The 20103-nt window shown below is 36.3% G+C and overlaps 1 protein-coding gene across 1 annotated transcript in view; it reads right to left on the minus strand.

The window, feature by feature from the left end:
• Positions 1 to 18856, minus strand: part of LOC143223543 (DNA topoisomerase 2-alpha-like) — a 59533-nt gene extending 40677 nt beyond the window's left edge. The window contains exons 1-6 of the mRNA XM_076451666.1: positions 18662 to 18856; positions 16017 to 16188; positions 8147 to 8223; positions 7764 to 7959; positions 4990 to 5030; positions 3528 to 3623 (exon numbers count right to left, since the gene is read on the minus strand). Coding sequence (XP_076307781.1) covers positions 3528 to 3623; positions 4990 to 5030; positions 7764 to 7959; positions 8147 to 8223; positions 16017 to 16188; positions 18662 to 18856 — 777 coding nt within the window. The remainder of the gene's footprint in view (positions 1 to 3527; positions 3624 to 4989; positions 5031 to 7763; positions 7960 to 8146; positions 8224 to 16016; positions 16189 to 18661) is intronic.
• Positions 18857 to 20103: the final 1247 nt, after the last annotated feature.

The raw sequence follows: 20103 nt of genomic DNA on the forward strand, positions 1-20103 counted from the left end.
TTGATCATAAACACTAATGAATAAGACTAGACATAATTAGAATTTGCATTACCCTGAGATTAAACAAAAAAAAAGCTTCTATAGATCAACTATAGTTGTTCTGTTGAAATGTGGAACATAAAACAAGAATTTAATTTTTTTTACATCTCCAATAAAATATCCCATTAAGTCTGTAGGTCTCTGTACCTCAAATAAACCTGACTGAGAGTTGATATCCAAATTCATATGAGGAGTGTGCCTTCAATTAAAATGGTTAAATGTTTGAAAAGTTACACAGAAATTAACTGTTTGAAATATATCATAATGGTTGAAAGTTTTGAGATGGAATAAGTCAAAAATGGCTAGCAGCTGCGAGAAATGTTAGAAATTTGTAACTGAAAGATGATAAATATGGTAGTATAAGAAAATTAAAGGTCTAAAAGAAAAAGCTAATAACAAAATTAAAAGCATGATAAAAATATTCAGTTAGAAAACAGAATGTTTGGGATTTATTAAAGATATTATAAAAACAAAATCAAAAACATAAAAATGAAACTGTGAAATAAAAAACTGCAAATTTGAAATAAATGCACTTAAATGACAACTAATGTATTAATAATGAAATCAACATAAATGTGCAGAAAACTATATCAGATCAATGCAAATGTTACTGTTACAGTTTTAATGACATATTTATGCCTGCTGTGAATAGTAGGTTAACAGCAATTCATGAAATATTTAATTCAAAAACTTAAATATGATGAAATAGATTTTTAACAGCCATGTTAAATCAAATTTCACCAACCCTTCATCAGTTATATTATGCCAACACTCTTCTTCATTGTATGAAGCTATAATTGAAACCAATCTTACATCCAAAACAATGATCTCAAACACTAAAAATGATGCCACAATAATCAACATTGACATAACCTGATCCTCATTCCAAATAAGGTTGAAACCAAAAATGGATGAGCAGGATGGGAATAAAGGTTAGTCAGTAGAGCAATGCACATGAACACGATTTTAAACATACAAAACAGCATGTGATTGGTTATTCAAGAGTACACATTTTTGTCAGAAGTGGCTATGATTTTACATAAAAAACATGTAATTGTTCAAGTCATGGAACTAACAACAATTTTGTGTTTATGGTGAACTGTATATGAAATTCCTGTTTACTTCCATTGGGTAGTATTCTACTTGTGATACACAAGTATTAGGTGGTAAATTTCTAAACCTGTTAATATCAAGTACTTTTAAGTTTACTTCCATTGGGTAGTATTCTACTTGTGATACACAAGTATTAGGTGGTAAATTTCTAAACCTGTTAATATCAAGTACTTTTAAGTTTACTTCCATTGGGTAGCATTCTACTTTTGATACACAAGTATTAGGTGGTAAATTTCTAAACCTGTTAATATCAAGTACTTTTAAGTTTACTTTCATTGGGTAGTATTCTACTTGTGATACACAAGTATTAGGTGATAAATTTCTAAACCTGTTAATATCAAGTACTTTTAAGTTTACTTCCATTGGGTAGTATTCTACTTGTGATACACAACTATTAGGTGATAAATTTCTAAACCTGTTAATGTCAAGTACTTTTAAGTTTACTTTCATTGGGTAGTATTCTACTTGTGATACACAAGTATTAGGTGGTAAATTTCTAAACCTGTTAATATCAAGTACTTTTAAGTTTACTTTCATTGGGTAGTATTCTACTTGTGATACACAAGTATTAGGTGATAAATTTCTAAACCTATTAATATCAAGTACTTTTAAGTTTACTTCCATTGAGAGTATTCTACTTGTGATACACAAGTATTAGGTGGTAGATTTCTAAACCTGTTAATATCAAGTACTTTTAAGTTTACTTCCATTGGGTAGTATTCTACTTGTGATACACAAGTATTAGGTGGTAAATTTCTAAACCTGTTAATATCAAGTACTTTTAAGTTTACTTCCATTGGGTAGTATTCTACTTGTGATACACAAGTATTAGGTGGTAAATTTCTAAACCTATTAATATCAAGTACTTTTAAGTTTACTTTCATTGGGTAGTATTCTACTTGTGATACACAAGTATTAGGTGATAAATTTCTAAACCTATTAATATCAAGTACTTCATGTTGAAATCAACAGAGTACACATATTAAAATATATAAAACAACTGTTGAATAAAGGTTGACCAAGACATATTCTTCTTATATGGAAAAAAAGTAAAAAGACTAAAAACCCAGAAGTTCAGTAAAATTTCTCAATCAGAATAATCTAAAAAAATATATATAATTTCGATTATATGATCTTATCTCATGTCTAATTCTACTATTCAATCAGAGTAACAAATGAATCACAAGTGGTGCTGTGTAACAGCTGCCTACCACCTAGTTCACCAGTGGAAAAATAAAAAATGACTAGTGTAGTGAGGACTTTTGTAATCAAAGAACACTAACCTCCCATGGAGATATATGACTATATATCTAATTACAAACACATTTAACATTTCTTAAACCATACAAGCCTGGGAATGTAATATCAACAGACTTGTGCTGATAAAATTAGTAAAAGTAGAAAAATTCCTTCATGTTATATTCTCTCATAACATTCAGATCCAATATCACCCTTATAATGTAGCACAGTAAGCATTCCCAACCATAAAGACATATAAAAAAAGAGAAGTAGACTGGTAGAATATGTTAGGTAGGATATTCTGACAAGTGTGTTACAATGTCATCTTTATGGTTGTACATAGAATAAACTGAAACTGTCAGGAAGAAGAAGAAATGTATTAAACAAACACAAAGACACAATCAGCCGTTCAAAGAATTTCCTTCAAATAATCCATAAAGTCAACAGATAATCAATTGGAAACAGTTATAGGGAATAAGATAACAAAAACCATAAATTCTGTATGGCCCAAAAGTAAATAGGCTATAAAACAACTTGGAGACTGAAAAAGAAAAATATGTATCAAAAAAAGAAAGATAACGACATGTTATTGTTGTTGTTTGAATTTCGCACAAAGTTATTCAAGGACAATCTGCACTAGCTGTCCCTAATTTAGCAGTGTAAGACTAGAGGGAAGGCAGCTAGTCATCACTACCCACTGCCAACTCTTGGGCTACTCTTTTACCAATGAATAGTGGGATTGACCGTCACATTATAATGCCCCCATGGCTGAAAGGGCAAGCATGTTTGGTGCAACCTGGATTCGAACCAGTGACCCTCAGATTACGACTCGAATGCCTTAACACACTTGGCCATGCCGTGCCATAATGGAACGAGTGTCAAATAAGGATCTAGTATGATAAAAACAAACACCCCAAACTATAATGAGGGGAAAAAACACCCAAAATTAATTAAGGATTCACTCTTACTACTATGGAAAGCAGGAGAAAAACAAACTGTACTAGATAAAAAATATAAAAGAATAAGAAGAGAGTACCCTGGGTCAGAGGCAGACAAAAATATGATTGAGTTTGAAAGCAAAAAGAAACAACCTAACACAACCAAAAGACGTAAGATATGTCCTCAAAATATCTTACCCAGGCCTTGACAAATCTTGGGCTCCAGGTCACCATAATGGCTAAAACTTTCAATGTGGTGCCTAGTATTTTCTCTACATTTATTTTTGTGTAGGGCTGTGCAAAACAAAACTCCAAATCAATTCTGAATTCTTGGAAGTCCAGAGCTATTCTCAAGTTCTTTAAGTTCTAAATTAAACTTTCCTAGGATTTGAAGGGTGTATTCAGCATGAATAAAGTGCTGCAGTTGCACAACACATTACTAATTTTGAACCATTTTGTTCTTCTAATTCGTCTCAATTCAACCAATCAGTAAGCACATTTAAACTCAAAAAAGGCCAAACACAGTTAGTTCAGGCAATATTATCAAGTGGTTGTTGATTGCATGATCATTAGCATGTGCTTGTTGCTGTGAAAGTAAATAAATATACACTGATACCACGATTATCTGTGCTGGTTTGGAAAAAGCAAAAAAATCGCATATAACAGAAAGAATGTATTATCAAAGCAGTAGTGTATCTCACTAGTTAGCCCATTCTTTATTCTTAATAAAACTTTTCAATACTTTTAAGTTTCTTGTGTTAAATGTTAATTTTTTAACTATCATTTAATCACATTACCATGAAAAATTATAAATTCATCACAAGAGTAGAAGCCAAGTGTCAGTCAGTCATGTTTTATTTTTCCAAATTTCATGAGTTACACAAGTCCAATTCCACTTTCTTTTTCCTCCTATAATACTTCCTCTAGTGATTTAGTTCCTCTAGTTCATTCCAATTTTAGCTGACTTTAATTGTTAACATAGACATAAATAGATCATAAATTTTGGCATTTTTATCTGCTATAGACATGAAAGTGCATTCACACCCTACTGGCATCTGTAAAAAACAAGTTAAAATTAGCACAAATCTATATTTGGAAGTTATTACAAAAAAGCCTTTATTAAAATAGTCTGGAGATACCAATTATCTCCAAGAAAGAAGACAATGCATAACTGGGCAACACCCCTACACAACCTGAGCATGCATCCTTGGTTAAAAGATGCCCAGTGTGCCACACAGACTAGTATATAACCTTTAAGCAGTCTTAATGTGTATTTTATGTGTTTTTGTATACAATTTTTAAAACACTAATCAAATTAAGTTAACTAAGCTACAAATATTCCTGTCTCAAAAGCTAAAAAAATAAAATCTAGGCTGGGGCTCAACTAACCAACTTATGATTTAAATCCATGTCGAACCCTGCATGTAAAACCTGGATATCATGCAATGTATGAATTTTATAGCCAAAATTAAGTTCTGAGTGACAATTTCTTCAAAACATTGTCTAAAATTATCATGGAACAATTATTTTGAGAAAATTGGTGGAAAATAAAAAAGCCCATGGATAATCAAGGATCAGAAATCATAGCTGTGGACAGTTGAGGCACTTATGTAAGCCCCATTTTCTAGTACAAACAATAGCAAAGTGAGGTTAGGCTCACCTTACTCCTGAGATTTTGTGCTGACTTTTCACACTTAAGAGCTAGAAAATGAGAAATTAACAGATTAGTTGAAACAAGGATATATTATGAACATGACCACATCCAGCTTAAATGAGCAGGTATGAGAAAATTCCACAATAAGAGTATTAAAGTGAGCCAGAAATCTCAGTTTAGCTGCAAATCAATCCAAGTAGCAAAACTCAGAAGCTGTTTCAGCTAACCTTTAGCTTTCCCATATAGAAAGATTTATATACTACAAGAAAGTTCAACATTAAATCCCAAGATGTCTTGCAGGTAGATCAATTTTTAACCTGAAACAGTTACCTATGTGACTAAACAAGGAAAGTTCTTAAGTTTAGTTATAAGATGCTGTAAGATATCTGAACATTATCAATATTTTTAGAAGCCATGTGTGTACTGAAAGTGCATGAAAATTCTACAGGGCCCCAAAAGTTTTCTGTTTCAAGAGTAAACAAAAATAAAATTAAGAGTAACAAATTTTTATTTCTTTTGAAGTTTGTGTGTCATGCTTTGTTGTAGCCTACAGAATACATAATTCTTCTCATGATTCATGGCACTCACATGTTTACTGATGTCATAACTACAAAGTGTAATGTTAACCATCTCTTATATAATGTCATTTTGGTGTCTACAGACAACATATTACTGACGGATAAAATACTACTGCATAATGTGCGAGTATTTAAACCAGGTGACCTCTTTTCAGAAAAATTATTCATCATCGTGAGACCAACTATATAAAAAAAACCTTCTGAAGTCTTGAAATGGAGCATAATAAGATGGATATTCAAAATTTATAAAAGCTGGAGTTTGAGAATGATGTAGAAAGTTCCTTGCATATTGACTATCAAAAAACATAGTTTGTGTAAGTCATTCCTGAGCAAGGAAGGCAGGGTATTCTGTGAAGATACACTGTTGGCAATTTTAGCATGATATAATAATGCAAAAATGAGTTAATAATTGACCAACATCAGACATTCTCCAGGGAGGGCAGATGCTTTTTTTTTTTTTTGAGATATGCTTATTACCTAAATGACCAATTACTGAATAACTGGCCATACCACTAGGGATGATCACTGATTAATCTACACCAATTACTAAACTATTTAATAGTGATCTCATATCCATTTCAAAATTAATATTGCCGTATATAAGCTACTACCAGTATTACTACACTTCTACTAATGAGAGACGGGGACATACTTGTAGAGAATTAAAATGATCACCAATCATAAGTCATTGGTATCTGTTGTTTTAGATGTTTATGGGATATCCCCTCTGAAAGACACTGCTCAACTGTTCACAAGAGACAATTTATAGCACATGATATTATTCACAGATGCCATTCAAGATGAAAATGAGTTAACAAGTTCATAAGAAGACCTGCTTTAACAAGTCGCCTCAATTTAAAAGTATTATCCCATAAGCATTATTAAAATTCAAAAGAAATGAAGAAATAATGGTATGAATACACTCTATAGACACAAAATTAACTGTGTTATACACAACTTTCTTGTTTTGTTTATTTAACCTAAAGTTTGTAGTTTAATTTTTTTTAAATGAAGTAGCACTACTGTGGGAAGACCTTTTCACAAGCTAGCTGATAACAGATGTCACTTACAAGATTAGACTGACTAGAATTGCAGGAATAAAGCTACAGTCAAGACAAAACTTAAATATAATATTTTCATTACAAATATATTTGCACAACACTATTTGTGGGTCCAAAATAAAGATGAAAAGATATAAGATAGTTAAACTTTTTTAAGTGCTTTCTAATAGTAGTGTAAAGTATCTCACGCTTTGCAGTGGCATTCAAAGGCCCTCTTATGAATTACAGTGGCTCCAACATACCAACCAATGTATCTCTACAATTACTCCTATAGCTGCCCTAAGATGGAGGTGTCTGTACCTGAAATATAACAGCAACAATAACATTAGGTCACTGAACACATGTACCAACTTGTACCTTGCAAAAAGAGGTATGAATACATTTTAAACATTGGATCTGAAGGAGGGACAGAAAATCTGGTGACAAATTCGGATTCAATTACCCTAGAAATCTACTCTTAGACTCCATTATGTCTGAATGACCTTGTGATAGGGAGCTATACCCAATAGATAAGAACAAACTCTGAGTCCACCTACTATGTTTGTTCCTGCTAGCTTCATAAATGTGAGAAATTATTTGGATTTACATAAATACAAAGCTACAATTTGAATTAATATATGGTATGTGTTAAAAAAAAAAAATCCCAATTTATTATACAGCAAATTACCACTCTTTAATATATGTCAATAAAAGAAATACCAATAGCAAGAGAGGATAATTCTTCAGAACTGCATTTGCTGGTTATTGATTTGAATAGGTCCTAGAATCAACCTTGCCATTTTCACAATCTTCTGATAACAAAGTAACTTAATGAAAAGATGATGTTTGAAGAGGATATACCGTTATATGTGGCTGATTTGTGTTTGAAAGATCAAAGAGACAGCAGATTTAACAACCACAACAGCACAAAACTGGAATCCAATTTCAACAATTATCTCTTGATGTACTAGAATCCTAACAACAAAGCAGATTAAAACATAATACTTATGTAATGTGACTACATGTGTTTTGTGATCAATAAATTTGTATTGTAAATGGTAAGTGGCAAGAACCTCCATGCAGCACTTGAATAAAAAAGGGCATGAAAGCACACTGAAGAACTTGGAAGAGCACATCATCATAAGATAGTACAATGGCTAACCATGAACACCCTCCTTTTTTAAAAACAGACCAGCATTAGATTTTAAACCAACCATGAAGGATGAGCAGTGATCCAAGGATACTGCTAGCAGTCTTGTGGAACACTCTATTTCATTAGTGAGCTCTATATAAGGCCCTGCTGATTTTAGATACATATTCCTTTCAGGCAACACCAACACCAGCCAATAAGTAGGATCCTGTAAGACATGAGATAAAAAAGAAAGTCATCTTACCCAGTCAGAGACAGTAAGAGGTGTGAAAAATGGTGACTGGAAAAATCTATAGCCTGATGACTAAGAATCAAAGCCGTTGAATGATGGAGATAGTGCGTGATAAAGGTGTGAGAGGTTGTCTACATGTGAGCATGAAAAATCTTCAACATACACTGGAAGTGTGAATCCAAGGAGTGTACAAGGTGCTGAATTTGAAGGGAGGATACACAGAAGCACTAATGTGCATCCCTACACAAAAAGTTCACAAAACCATCCAATAACAATAACTGGAGAAAGATCATAAGTGTAAAAAGGATTCTAAAGAAATGAAAAAATTTGATCAGGAGCCACAAAAGGGAGAAGCACTGGCTAAGTAACAATGGACTATATATGGAAAGGACAAAAGAAGCAATCAGGATTTGGGTGAGAATAATTATAAGAAATAGAAAGGATAGATTTAGATGTAAACATGCTATCACACTCATGTGCTGCAGACATACAAGAAGGAAAATTGCAACCAGGATAGAGAAGAACACAGGAGTAAGTAAAAAGAATGCATGAAGAATTAGTAGCAAACACATCAGAACCACCAAAGGTGAAAAAGAGAAGAAACAGACCTTTACTGAGAGATGATATAATGAATTGGAAGCCAAAGATTTTTCCTACCTCTTCTCATTGAAGACATGGAGAACAACATTCAGGTCCTAGTTGGAAAAGCAAGAAGGATGGGGAGAACAAAGAAGGTGAAAAGAGTGGAAGAGCATAATGAAGACCAGATAGGAAAAACAAACAGAAAATAATGGGAAAATCCAAAAGTTGTAAAAAACATGTCCAGTAACCAGCAATGGCAGATACTAATAATCCATGGTTGAAAAAGACAATGAAGAATTCAGAGAAATGGGCATATAAGAAAAAGAGAATAATAATGGCAAAGTGGCCAATGGCAAAAATATTCCATTTTTATTCCTACACCATGAAAGAGGACAGGTGAACATAATAGGAAAGGAAGAGGCTCCATGAGAAAAGAATCCAGAATATCGTGCAAGGGACCAGACAACGTGAATAAATTGATTGATTGATTTAGTATTTTATGGCACAAAGCAGCGAGGCTATCTGCACCAGACATTCGGTAAAAATGTAAAAAAATAATAATAAAAAATAAAAATAAATGTAGTAATAGACATAAATGGAAATGAAGGTAAAACAAAAGTATAAAACCAATGTTGACACCTAGTCTACAATGTTAAGATAGAAGGCAGAGTATAAGAAGTTGTAAGGTATTTACTCTAACAAAAAGGTAATGATCATAACCCGCCAGGAAGACTAACAGGTAAGTTCAAGAACCACCGTCAGTCACCTGAAGTTGGTCTTTCCAGTCCTGGTTCCGGGTTATGTGTCATAGCAACCAGTATCAAAATGTAAAAGAATAGAAGTTTTAAAAAATACATAACAAAATTGTAACAATGAGTAGCCAAATGTCCAGTAAAAAGATAAAGTAAAGTAAATGGAGTAAAATTTGTAAAAGTAAATGAAGGTAAAACAAAACAGCAATTAAAACAGAAAATGGTGTAAAACCAATAGTGACATCCAGTCTTCAAAGTTGTAAAATATTTACTCTAGCAAAATGGTAATGATCATAACCCGCCAGGAAGACTAACAGGTAAGTTCAAGAACCACCGTCAGTCACCTGAAGTTGGTCTTTCCAGTCCTGGTTCCGGGTTATGTGTCATAGCAACCAGTATCAAAATGTAAAAGAATAGAAGTTTTAAAAAATACATAGCAAAATTGTAACAATGAGTAGCCAAATGTCCAGTAAAAAGATAAAGTAAAGTAAATGGAGTAAAATTTGTAAAAGTAAATGAAGGTAAAAACAAAACAGCAATTAAAACAGAAAATGGTGTAAAAACCAATAGTGACATCCAGTCTTCAAAGTTGTAAAATATTTACTCTAGCAAAATGGTAATGATCATAACCCGCCAGGAAGACTAACAGGTAAGTTCAAGAACCACTGTCAATCACCTGAAGTTGGCCTTTCCAGTCCTGGTTCCAGGTTATGTGTCATAGCAGCTATTATCAAAATGTAAAAGAATAAAAGTTTTAAAAGACACTCCACAAAATCGTAATAATGAGTAGCCAAATGTCCAGTAAAAAGATAAAAGTCAAGTAAATGGAGTAAAATTTGTAAAAGTAATTGAAGATAAAAGCAAAACAGCAATTAAAACAGAAAATGGCATAAAAACCAATGTTGACATCCAGTCAACAAAGTTGTAAAGAACTACCTGTAGCAGAATGGTAATGATCATAACCCGCCAGGAAGACTAACAGGTAAGTATAAAAACCACCGTCAGTCACCTGAAGTTGGTCTTTCCAGTCATGGTTCCGGGTTATGAGTCAATATGGCCAGTACTAAAAAGTTAAGTAGTAAAAGTGTGAAATGATATGCAGCAAAAGTATAATAACAACTGCCAGGACGACTAACGAGTAGTTCAAACGAATAGTTCAAAAAGTAGCGTTAGTCACCTGAAGTTGGCCTTTCCAGTCCTGGTGTCGAAGTTATTTAATGTTCTGGCCATTGTCCAATGTCAAATTGAAGGAGAGAGATTAAAACTGTAAAAAAGGAACCACAATTAAAAGGTGTAATGAATAAATATGCAACACTTAAATGAGATTAAAAGATTAATGGCCATTAAAAAATTAAAAACATTATCAAGGTAGACAGAGTCACCATCACCAATAACTCTGTCCAATGTTACAGACTGACCCTGGGAAAAAATATGTTTAAAATATTGCCATCGTTGAGAATTGTAACGATGGCAAGAAAGTAAAACGTGGCTGATAGTGATTTGAGTGTTACACAAACTACACATTGGTGCATTAGTTCCAGATAAAAGAAAATGATGAGTTAAAAAACTGTGACCAATGCGTAGCCTAGTGAGAACAACTTCCTCCTTCCAAACTTTACAGAAGCTAGATGGCCAAAGTCCAATTTTTGGTTTGATTTGAAAAAGTTTGTTGTCACGTTGCTCACTCCAAGTGGACTGTCAGCTGGCACGGAGCCTAGCCTTGAAGACAACACCATAGTCCATGTACGGAATAGGCATAGGAGTGATGGTGCTGAAGCAGACATATTTAGCTGCCATGTCTGCAAGCTCGTTCCCATGAATACCAACATGGCCTGGTATCCAGAAAAACTGGATTGAAGTAGCTGCTAATGAGAAATGGGCCAGTCGGTTTCGAATATCAGTGAGAATAGGATGTGAGCTAATGTGTAGCGATTCCAAGGCAAGTATAGAACTAAGCGAATCAGTATAAATAGTACAGTTGGAGTACTGCTCAGCTGCAATATGATCAAGGGCAAGAGATATGGCATACAGTTCAGCAGTGAACACAGAAGCTGTAAAAGGGATTCTGCGCGCAACTACTGACCCATAGCAAACCATAGCAGAGCCCACTGAATTACATGATTTGGAACCATCTGTATAAATGGGAACTGAATGATTGTTTGAAAGATATTCATTGAATAAAAGACGGTACTTCCAATCTGGAGTATCTGCCTTTTTTAGGTGACTGAAAGAAAGGTCACATTTGGGGGCTGTAATAAGCCATGGTGGGATGGGCCAACCTGTGGAATCTGCAATGTTATCCAAGGACAGACCCAATTCATTCAATTGCGCCCGGATGCGAAGGCCAAACGGAGCAATGACAGATCGTCTGTTCTGAAAAAGTACTGCCCACCGAGGAAGGAAAACACATTTCCAGGTGGGATGCTTTGGTAAGGAATGAAATTTCGAAGTATATTGTAAAGATAGTTGCAAACGGCGAAGGTGTAGAGAAGGTTCATGAGATTCAATGTATATACTTTGAACTGGGAGGTACAGAAAGCCCCAGTGCAGAGTCAAGTCCTTGGTGATGAATGGGGTCCAGCATCTTTAAGGCCGGGGTCTGGCAGAGCCATAGACCATTGATCCATAATCGAGTTTTGATCTAATAAGAGCACGATATACCTTTAACATTGAACAGCGATCTGCCCCCAACTGGTAGAAGAGAGAACACGGAGGATGTTCAGTGCTCTTGTGCATTTGACCCGAAGCTGCTTTAAGTGTGTTATAAAGGTCAGTTTACGATCAAAGATAAGCCCCAAGAACTTGGTCTCCAGGACCACTGGCAGCAAAACTTCACCGATATGAAGTTCAGGATCAGGGTGAATACCCCGTTGACGGCAAAAGTGCATGCATACAGTTTTGGAGAGAGAGAAATTAAAGCCGTTCGCCAGAGTCCACTTCCGTACACAATTGAGGGCGGTTTGTAGTTGCCGCTCAATATATCTCATGTTTGACGACTGACATGAGATGTGAAAGTCGTCGACATACAGCTCATTCGCAACAGTGAGAGGGAGTTGTTCAGTGATGGCATTTATCTTTATACTGAAGAGTGTAACACTCAATACACAGCCTTGAGGGACTCTAAGTTCCTGTACAAAAGAACGGGAAAGTGTCGAACTCACACGAACTTGGAATCTCCTGTCCATTAAAAAAATTTTAATAAACATGGGTAGATGGCCACGTAACCCATATGTATGGAGGTCTCGCAAAACGCCATACCTTCATGTTGTGTCGTAAGCCTTCTCTATGTCAAAGAATATTGATACAAGATGTTGACGGTTGAGAAAGGCTTCTCTGATAGATGTTTCAAGATGAATTAGGTGGTCTGTGGTGGAGTGCTGTCGACGTAACCCACACTGGGTGGGCGAGAGGAGGTTGTTTGATTCAAGGAACCAAACAAGACAAGCATTAACCATCCTTTCTAATGTCTTACAGAGACAGCTCGTCAAAGCAATTGGACGGTAGTTTGAAGGAATCTTGGGATCTTTCCCTGGCTTAGAGAAAGGTAAAATAATAGCCTGGCATCAGGAAAAACATTCTCCTGCGAGATCCGGTTGAAAAAAATCAGAAGGACATCAAGAGAAGCAGGAGATAGATGGTGCAGCATGTCATAGTGTACATCATCAGGTCCAACAGACGTACTGGCAGACCGATGAAGGGCCATTTTTAGTTCCACCAGGGTAAATGGACAATTATAGTAAAAAAAACAGTCAGTTCGAAAGGAAAGAGGTGATCGCTCTGCCCGAGTCTTGATGGCCAGGAAGGTGGAGGAACAAGCAGAAGTGCTAGATACCCGGCAAAAGCTTTCACCTAGAGTGTTAGCGATGTTCCAAACATCAGTCACCTCCTGACCATCAGAGAGTAAGATCGAGAGGGGGACAAAATTGTAGTGCCCATTAACCTTTCGAATCCTGTCCCATATGATCTTGGAACTGGTGGTAGAAGATATGCTGGTTGTGAACTTAATCCAAGATTCCTTCTGGCTTTGACGCCTTACCCACCTAGCATGTGCACGGCCCGTTGGAAAGCAACCGGTTTGAAAGTGTGGGATATCTACGAAAAGTATCCCAGGCCTGCTTTTGAGCCTTCTGTGCTAAGTGGCAAGCAGGATTCCACCAAGGACAAGGATATCGTGGAAAACGTGTCGAGGTTTTAGGAATACACTGAGCAGCTGCATGTGTAATACAGTCAGTTACCGCTGCTACACAGTCGTCTATTGATGGCTGATTCACAATGGCAGGATCAAGTTCTGCGAGAGCAGTGAAACTGGACCAGTCTGTCTGATCCAGCTTCCACCGGGGCACGCAGGTAGGGTGGCATCGACCATGGCCAGTCTCTCTCAAAAGGATCGGAAAATGATCACTGCCTAGTGGATTACTGTCAACCCTTCATGAAAAATGGGAGAATAATGAAGGGGAGCAAACTGAGAGATCAATAGCGGTAAAGGACTGACGAGGTGCATGAAAGTAAGTGGAAGAACCAGTATTGAAAAGAGAAAGATTGTGATCAGAGAGCATCCGCTCTACAGATCAACCCCTCCCATCAATAATAGCACTTCCCCAGAGGGGATGATGTCCATTAAAATCCCCTAGGATTAGAAATGGAGATGACAATTGTTCAACGAGAACATCAAGATCTGATTGATCATATGTCTCTCCAGGGGACAGGTACAGAGAACAAACAGTGATGGTATGACCCAAGGAAACACGGATGGCTACAGCCTCCAAGGGTATGTTGAGTGACAAAGACAGGGTGGGCACGTGTTGATCAACCAACAGTGCCACCCCCTCCATGTACTCGACCATCACACAACCTGTCATTTCTGTACAGAGAAAACTGCTGAATGCAGACAGTATCAGCAGTTTTGAGAAATGTTTCTTGTAAAGACAGACAAACAGGATGGTAGGAAGCAATCAGCGTTTTTATATCATTCAGATTAGAACGTAAACCTCGACAGTTCCATTGTATCAAGGTGGCCATTTTTAAGAACGGGTAGGTGAAGTGGCTGGAGAACCCTTCGGTTTACGACCACGTCTTTTTTCTTTACTGTCTTTAGTCGGAGGAGATCTATCAACCTCCATGGATCCTGCTCTGGGTCAGGTGGGCAGGTTTTTGTTATTGGAAGGGGAATCCAGTGACTGAGGACGCAAACGAATAATTGTTTTGTCTCTTGTGGTGGGAGAAAAAGATGTATCAGAAGAAATGCCTGTATTTGAAACTGAAGGACGTGGATCTTGAGGTTTGTTGGAAGGTATGGGAGGAACAGAGATGGGTGTGGAAGTCGATTCGTCAACCTTTTTAACCACGGAGGTCAAAAGGCTTTTCATTTGTTTTGAAAACGATTCTCTTGGAGACACAGAGAGATCTGTCTGCACTCCCACTGTAGTTGTGGAATGAAGTGCAGCAGCATATGTCCGAGATGGAGTTGTGGACAGCAATTCCCGAGCCTCAGGATAACTAATGTTGTGTGTCGTTTTCAAATGCTGCACCTCTTTTTTCCTCCAACCATTTTGGGCAAGAATGAAAGTAAGAGGGGCGAGAACCATTGCAGTTTACGCAATGTGGGTTCATGTCACAGTCATAAGTGTGGTCCTTGCCTCCACAACGAGCACATGTCAGGAAACCACGACAAGATGTCTTTGAGTGGCCGAATCTCTGACATTGGAAACATCGAAGAGGGTTTGGTATGTATGGCCGAACCCTGCAAATGAGATAACCTGCCTTGATGGTGGCAGGTGCACGCGGTGAAGTAAATGCTAAAATGAGGGTATTTGTTGGCAGTGTAACTCCATCTTTGCGAGTGGAGATGCGCCTCACTGCAGAAACTCCTTGAGTGGAGAGACCAGCGAGAATCTCTGACTCGGGAATGTTCTTCAAATCCCTTTCAACAATAACTCCTCGTGAAGAATTCAAGGTAGCATGGGGTGTAACCTCAATAGGTATATCCCCAATTGCCTTTGAATTCAAGAGGAGTTCACTGTGTTGGGATGTGTATGTTTCAACCAATATGTCACCAGATTAAAGTTTCTTTACTGACTTTGGAGAGCCAGCAAGTCCCTCTCGTCCCTTTTGAATAAAAAAAGGGAACATTTGCCCTAAAGGTTTTCCGAAAAGAATGTAATATAAGAAAATGAGGTGCGTGTGTTACTGATGTTGAAGATTGCTGTTCTGAGTATTCAAGGCGTGGTCGCTACCCATTGACTGTTTTTTTTACAATTTTATTTAAATTTTTAGAAGATCCATAGGAAAAGAAAAATTTTGGTACCCACTGACCCTACCCACCATGGAGCCCTACAAGGGGACGCACTACAAAGTCACGCAAGGACAATGCAGCAACGCCAGGGTTTCGTGAGCACTATACCCAAACACCAGCATCAGGCACAATGTCCACAACACCCGTTGAGAACTTCCAACACTGGTACTTGGTTGACTCTAGCCCAAGTGGACCAGCCGATTGACCCAAGGGGCCACCCAAAGCAGCCCGTCTACAGGAATTCGAGGCCAAAGTGGTGTGTTAGGGTTGGACCCCTCAACCACCAGGATCCTCTCCTCCCCTTCACGGGTCGCCACGCACGGCAAACACGTGGGTGGATGTTTAGATCCCAGAGAAAATAACCAGATAGAACAGAACCTTCCCTGGGAGGTCCCCTCACCACATACAGGAATCCACACCAAGGGGAACGTGAATAAAGAACAATGACATGACCAGATACAAGACAGAAGTAAGTGGCTGAAGAAGAGAACAGGAGAGTGACACCAGAAGGCTCAACAAAAGAAACCATGACTGAGACAGCCAACACAGCATTACCAGAAGGACCCAACATGGAGTATCCTGAATGATGGCCAAAAAAAAGAGACAGGAGATAAATAGAAGATAAGCATAATGGAAGGGACTGGTAAATGTGGAAAAAGTTTCAATATGCAGGATGCCTTTAGAACACACTAGAATTGAGGAACCACCCTGTAGGAAATATCTTGTCAGGTCTCATGAGATAATCAGTAATAAGTTTCAGGGCACCTAAAACATGACAAGTTACACTTTTAGAAAATTAGTTCAGAAGAGGAGGTAAATGGTTGTGAAACAGAGTATGCAAGAGATTGCATCCCTGACAACAGATATAAGATACTACAGTAAAACTGTCAGAATATATCATTACTAAATGGTTTTAAACAACTACATGAAAATAATCCACAGCCTGACAAACCACTAGAAGATTCAAAAGATTGAAATGTTGGATCAGTTCCTCCAGGTTTGTTCCCTTGATCCAAATTCTCAAGAGAGTTAAGATAAGCATACTAACACATCAGGGAAGTGTTGGTAAAAAACAATGATGATTCAGACATGAGAGAGGAAGGGGAACACTTTCCACTGTACTGGTCTTGTCAAGTCACCATGTGAAATTATTGTACAAGTGAAAAATGGAGGAAATAGAGGATTTCAAGTAAGCCAAAGTCCTCAAAAAACACAAAAACATTCTGTGCAGGGAGATAAGGAGGGGTCAAAGCTGTAGAAACCAAATTCTCTATAGATGCAAATGAAAAAGAGAAAGTAAAGCCATGCTGAGATGAGAACTGAAGAACAACATTGAGCCAAGCAGGTACTGAGTGCTTGCAAGATGAGACTTCTCTAGCATGAAGAAGCACCAATGAGAGACAGGATACCTTGGAGAATAGAAAAGAATGAGAATAGGATACAGAGGAAGAATAAAAGAAAAAATGGTAAGGCCAAAGGTTAAAATCTGTAGTGTCCCCCCAATGTTCAGCCTTAAATGGAGCTAAATACTCCCCTACCTCCATTATTCTAGATCCTGGAGAATAGTCACAGATAAAACTGCAAGTACAAAAACCTAAAAATAGTGAAATAACAGATGGTGAAAGAGAGAGCACAAAGGAATCAGAAAGACAAGAGACAGCAATGAAAGAGAAGAAACATAGGAAAGATAGACCACAAAGGTGGTCATGGAAAAATGTTGGCAAGCAGATAGTCTATGACTACAAAGAATCAGATATCCCTTAAAACTCACTGGCAGAAAAAAGAAGCCAAACAAAGGTCTCCAAGATAAGTAAATAGTAACAGTACTTGAGCAACCCTCTCCAATAAATCACAAACAGGTTAGCCAAGTAAAAAGGAACAATGCTAAGGAAAATATACCAACATGGGAAAAAAGAAGGAAAAGAGTATTTGCCAAAAACTCCTCTGGAGAACAGTGGATTCCTTGATGGATGAAAGAGAAATAACATAAAATGCTAATGAGTGTAAGGCTAAAAGTTAGAAAACTGAGCTTGAGACAGACTAAAAGAAGGCAGTGAATTAGAATCCTATGCCTGAAGAAGATACTCCAGATTTTGGAAGTACAGGAAAAGGGCTTCAACTCAATTGTAAACCATAGCACACATTTTTATGCAAAATGGGCACAGATATCAAGGGAAGGAAGAAAAGCAATATCCTTAAAAAGAAGCCAAATTAAGAATGGCAAGTGAAACATAATAAGAAATAGAAAATGAAGATATCATACCTGAGAAAAAATTTCATGAAAGAATGTAGAGGAAGAATCACTTGCACTGGATGAACTGTTTGCAAATTTAGACAGTAGAAAAAGATGGACAAAAATTCCACTAATTATGGATGAGAGTTAAAGGAGGAGAGAAGTTCTTATTAAGACCCAAGTTGCATGGAACACTCCACCCTCCATAAGATGGCTTTCACATCCTCTGACAAATAAAAATCACCAACCCCATTTTAGTAAGCATTCTAGAGTGAAAAAGCCTGACGTTCAGCCTTAAACAGTGCTGAAATGAATGTCTCTGTGTAACTCATGTAATTGAACACCCCTCTCAAAACCAATTAATTCACAGCAACATAGCATTACCTATAAAATGCCAAACAATATGAATATCAGCTGTGATTGTCAACTTATCTGCTGATCCACATATTCAAATTTGTTTTAATATAACATACTACACCCTCTGTAGAACCAGATGAAATGTGATACACATGAAAGTGTACCAACAACAATATGAACTAATTTATCAAATACCAATTTACAAAAGGAACATTAAAGCACCATAATTAAGACCATAACAAAAAAACAGTAACTCATACAAAGTATGCTCTTTCTTATAATATCTATGACTGAACAAGAAAAAAAAATTAAAACTTTCAAAATGAATTTTGTGGTTATTTGACCGTACAACCTAGTTTTAAAATAAACATATTTTCAATAATATCTGTATCACTAAAGATATTTTTAAACCATGATAAACGTACATTATACTTAATGATGCAACTATTAAGTCAGCCTTACTTGGGTTACAGGTTCCACAGACCCTACATATGTATCTGGCCGGAGCAAAATGTGTTCCAACTGTGTTTTCTTCTGGTATATTCTTTCTACTGATAATCGTTTGTTTGTCTTTTTATTATCTTTCACAAGTCCATTTTCTTCTTCCAACTGAATTGGTTGAAACACCATCTCTTCTGGTTTAGTACTATAAGCCATGGCAAACCTTGAATGTGGCTACTAAAAATAAATAAAATATATGTACATACACGTACTGTAATATTGGTTTTCAGTAATTTAATAAAATAGGTGACATTTTTTAAAATGTCTATGAATCTGAGATTTTTATCATGATTTTTATAAGCAAAACACATTGTCTCTAGTCTTTTTCTTACTGTTGCTAGCTTCTCCATTTCACTCCCTCAAATAGCCCTTAAAGTTAAGATACATATTATGTTTGGTTGAGATTGGCAAAATACTACAGGCATAAGATACAGTGGCCCTCGGAGGAGAGGTCAGACTGACTGTCTAGTCTTTCACGACACTCCTCATAGGGACTGAGGATACATGTTAATATTGGTTGAGATCAGTCAAAAACTGTAAATGTAAAAGTGGGGTACACAGTGCTCCTACTATAGAGTAACACAGGAATACCTGCTTATGACATTGCTTAAGAGGATGCATGCAAAAGTTGGTTGAAATCAGTTAAAATATGTAGCTATTAAAAGCAAAACCTCAGATGACACTGTGTTGATTTATAAACAGACAGACAAATAGATAGCTAAAAATGAACAAATTCTATTGTTATAGCCAATGTATCTCATGATAAGATACATTAAAATCACTTCAAAAGTAGAGGCAAGTTTTGAAGATTTTATAGAAAAGAAAGGTGCAAGTTGTCTGAATGATCAATGCCAATAATTCATACCTTTTTGCTTTAATTAAAAGATGTATTTTTCTATCATAGCCACTTGCACTCAAACTATTAACAAATCCAAAGCAAGGTGATTTTTCATTTTAAGTGTAAAAATACTTTTCTTCATCTTATAGTTTTCAAACTTGATTTCATAATCACTAAAACCTCCTAAAAGGATATCAAAAAATTTAAAGTAAATAGTTTTATTTTTTGTTATCTTTACTATATCTTTAACTCTGTCTATTACCATCAATGTAGAATACAATAAAATAATTAAAATTAGGAAAGAGAAAAAAAATACATGTATATACACCTTGTAATTCTTTGTGGAATATCTTCAAAGATTTTTCTTTTGTTAAATTCATAATTTCAATTATTTTCCTTTTCACACATATTTAATTTTTAATATTTTATTTCATTTCTTGCAATTTACCACTTATTCATCTTGATACAAGTCAACGGTGCACTCAAGGCATGTTACAGTTTCTTTGGATGACACACACAACTTTTCATTCATCTTGATACAAGTCAACGGTGCACTCAAGGCATG

This window comes from Tachypleus tridentatus, chromosome 1, assembly GCF_004210375.1.
Source record: "Tachypleus tridentatus isolate NWPU-2018 chromosome 1, ASM421037v1, whole genome shotgun sequence".
NCBI classification, from domain to species: domain Eukaryota; kingdom Metazoa; phylum Arthropoda; class Merostomata; order Xiphosura; family Limulidae; genus Tachypleus; species Tachypleus tridentatus.